The following is a 2,460-nucleotide window of genomic DNA, read 5'->3' as shown; positions in this document are numbered from 1 at the left end:
CTCTATCCCAGTACTTCAAAACAAACGCTACCTTAAAAACTCTCTTATCAGTTATCAATAGAGAAGGTCGAGCCATATTTTTAAAAGTACCATTTCCCATGTGACGATTTAGAACTATGAATCATGAATAGAAGTACAATCAAGAGTCATGAGTAGTTCAAATTCCATGTACAATCCATAATCAAGAATCACGAGGACTTCAAATTCCTTGTAGATTACTTCTGTAAAGGATAAAGCAGACCCCAAAAATAGAAAACATATGACAGCTACTATAGGTGCTGATAGCTATCATATATATCTTCCCCAAGATACTTTAGAGCATTATCACACGTTACATTAGCACAGACTCATGTATAGAATGTTTAGGATGGAAATGATTCAATCCCATTCCACCAGAACTCTCAATTTGAGGGGACTTGGGATGAAAGTTCTTTTTCTCAAACGATTGTTAAATAGAGAAGAATTGACTCGATCCCTTTCTTTTTTATCAAGAAGCAATTAAGAATGAACACACATCAAGATTGTTCTGAATCACATTCAAGTGAAAAACGAATATGTGACCAAAACGGATTGAATTTTGCTTTTGTTTTCAGAATTTTGTGTGAAGAGAAGGCTCCAAACCAATTAGTTCTTAGAGACAAAAGATGATATGATAGGCAGGAACAAAAATATATATTTCATTAACCTTAATCTGTCATAGTAAACGCATATTAGTTAATATTCTTAGAAATTGCCTAAGCTATGTGAAAGTGAACAAGGAAGGGGAAACATCTTTATGTTTTGCCATATTCCTTTCCCAATTCAAGGGGCTACTAAAAATAGTTTTACTTCTTACTATCCAAAAACTGAAACCATGAGCAGCAAATGTGATATACTCAAAAGCCAAAACCACCACCTCAAAGAAACTTTGCTGCCTCCACTCATATCCTCACTGGGTTCCAATCCCACTGATGATGATGACGACGATGACGTCGACGACATTGTTCCGGTAACACCTCCATTGCTCACACTCAAACTGCATGTATAATGTGTTTAAAAAAAAATGGTTAATTTCCCTTTAACAAAATTAATGTTAAAAAGAAAAAAGGCAGAAAGAAAGCAGTTTTCACCTGGAAGGAAACTTGCATTTATCATTACCTGAAAAATCAAAAACCATTAACGCATAAGTCTTCACTCATAATTTTTTCCCTTAAATTTCGGCATTAATTTAATTTAATCTTATCTTACTCTAAGCAAATTAAAAACAAAATAAGCTGAATTCACACTAACGAATGGAACCAAATCTACCTTGCATGAAGTTCTGATCCAAAAAAGTAAGATAAAAATAGGAGAAAAAAAAAATAAATGAGGGGTTTTATTTACTGACTAGGGTTCAAAGAAGTAACAGCAGCGGTGTTACTGAAACTGCAGCTATCATCGGTCAAGCCATGCTTCAGGAAGTAATCGTTGAAAGCATAGGAAGCCATAAGCGGAGTATTGCTTGGGTCGTAGCATGGTCCTCCATTTTGGATTGGGCTGCAGTCGGCCCCACCAGGCCCACAGGCCCAATTCAGCGCCGTCGTCAGATCCGAGTCCTCCGCGTTGTTTTTCGCCACGCACCAGAGCTCCTGCGGCGGAATGCCCCCGCCGCCGCCAGAAGCGCCACAAGACGGGGTGAGTGTGAGAAGGAAGAGGAGGAGAATGAGTCGGTGAAAGTAGGGCGAAAAGACGAAGAAGCTTTTTGGTCTGTGCATGTTTTACACGTGGTTTGAGATCAGATGGCGAAGAAGAAAGATGTGAAATCGGTTTTGAGGTTGGTACTGCTGGTTTGAGGTAGTTTTCCTTTTTTATCGGGAAATATGACCGTTATTGCGGTGTTCTGGAGGGAAATCGAGGAGACAGAGAGAAAGAAATAGAAGTGATTATTGGTGCTGTTGTTGGTGACTGTGTTTGAAGACAAGTTGAGAGTGTGACGGGTGCTTTTTGTAACCGTGACCGGAACCACTGAATGGTTGTCTTTTTTGCACTCTCTTTTCTGCTAATACTATACTATCCTTGTATATTCTGTCTTTCTTTCGGTTAATTGACTTAATAAATTTTGAAACTAAAAGTATTCTTTACTTAAATTCTTGGATGTTAGAACAAAGGAAGCTCAAATCCTCATCTTTTGTAAAATAAATAAATAAAATATAAATATAAAATAAAAAATTATAAAATTTTAGTATTAATGTTCAACAATACATATATATATATATATAATATTGTATGTAAGGAGAGAAAAGAGTATAAAGAAATAATATTGTTATTGATTGTTATTGCTGTGTGTATTATCTCGTACCATACTTTCTATTTATACATGAATAGGGTTCAACTTTTATTAAATGTAAATTCTTTTTTGGTAACATGAATATTCTTTCATGGAAAAACTGAGTAACCCATGATATTAATGGGCATCTATATCCTTCATGCTTATCACAACAT

At 36.0% G+C, this 2,460-nt stretch overlaps 1 protein-coding gene across 1 annotated transcript; it reads right to left on the bottom strand.

Moving 5' to 3' along the window:
• Window positions 1-650: 650 nt before the first annotated feature.
• LOC107478056 (PLASMODESMATA CALLOSE-BINDING PROTEIN 5) lies at window positions 651-2,023 on the bottom strand. Its single transcript, XM_016098182.3, has 3 exons — window positions 1,367-2,023; window positions 1,110-1,137; window positions 651-1,015 (listed from the first exon to the last, which is right to left on the bottom strand). Exons 1-3 carry the CDS (start codon window positions 1,731-1,733, stop codon window positions 835-837), a joined length of 576 nt encoding a protein of 191 aa, XP_015953668.1. The 5' UTR covers window positions 1,734-2,023; the 3' UTR covers window positions 651-834.
• Window positions 2,024-2,460: the final 437 nt, after the last annotated feature.

This window comes from Arachis duranensis, chromosome 3 (genome assembly GCF_000817695.3).
Source record: "Arachis duranensis cultivar V14167 chromosome 3, aradu.V14167.gnm2.J7QH, whole genome shotgun sequence".
NCBI lineage: Eukaryota > Viridiplantae > Streptophyta > Magnoliopsida > Fabales > Fabaceae > Arachis > Arachis duranensis.
Note: the sequence above shows the minus strand (reverse complement) of the source record. Positions and strands in the feature narration are given on the sequence as shown.

Coding starts and splice junctions, on each gene's coding strand:
- LOC107478056 (XM_016098182.3), bottom strand. CDS start 1,733: ATGCACAGACCAAAAAGCTTCTTCGTCTTTTCGCCCTACTTTCACCGA. Junction 1,138..1,366: donor TGTTACTTCTTTGAACCCTA/GTCAGTAAATAA, acceptor TTGATTTTTCAG/GTAATGATAAATGCAAGTTT. Junction 1,016..1,109: donor AAATGCAAGTTTCCTTCCAG/GTGAAAACTGCT, acceptor TTATACATGCAG/TTTGAGTGTGAGCAATGGAG.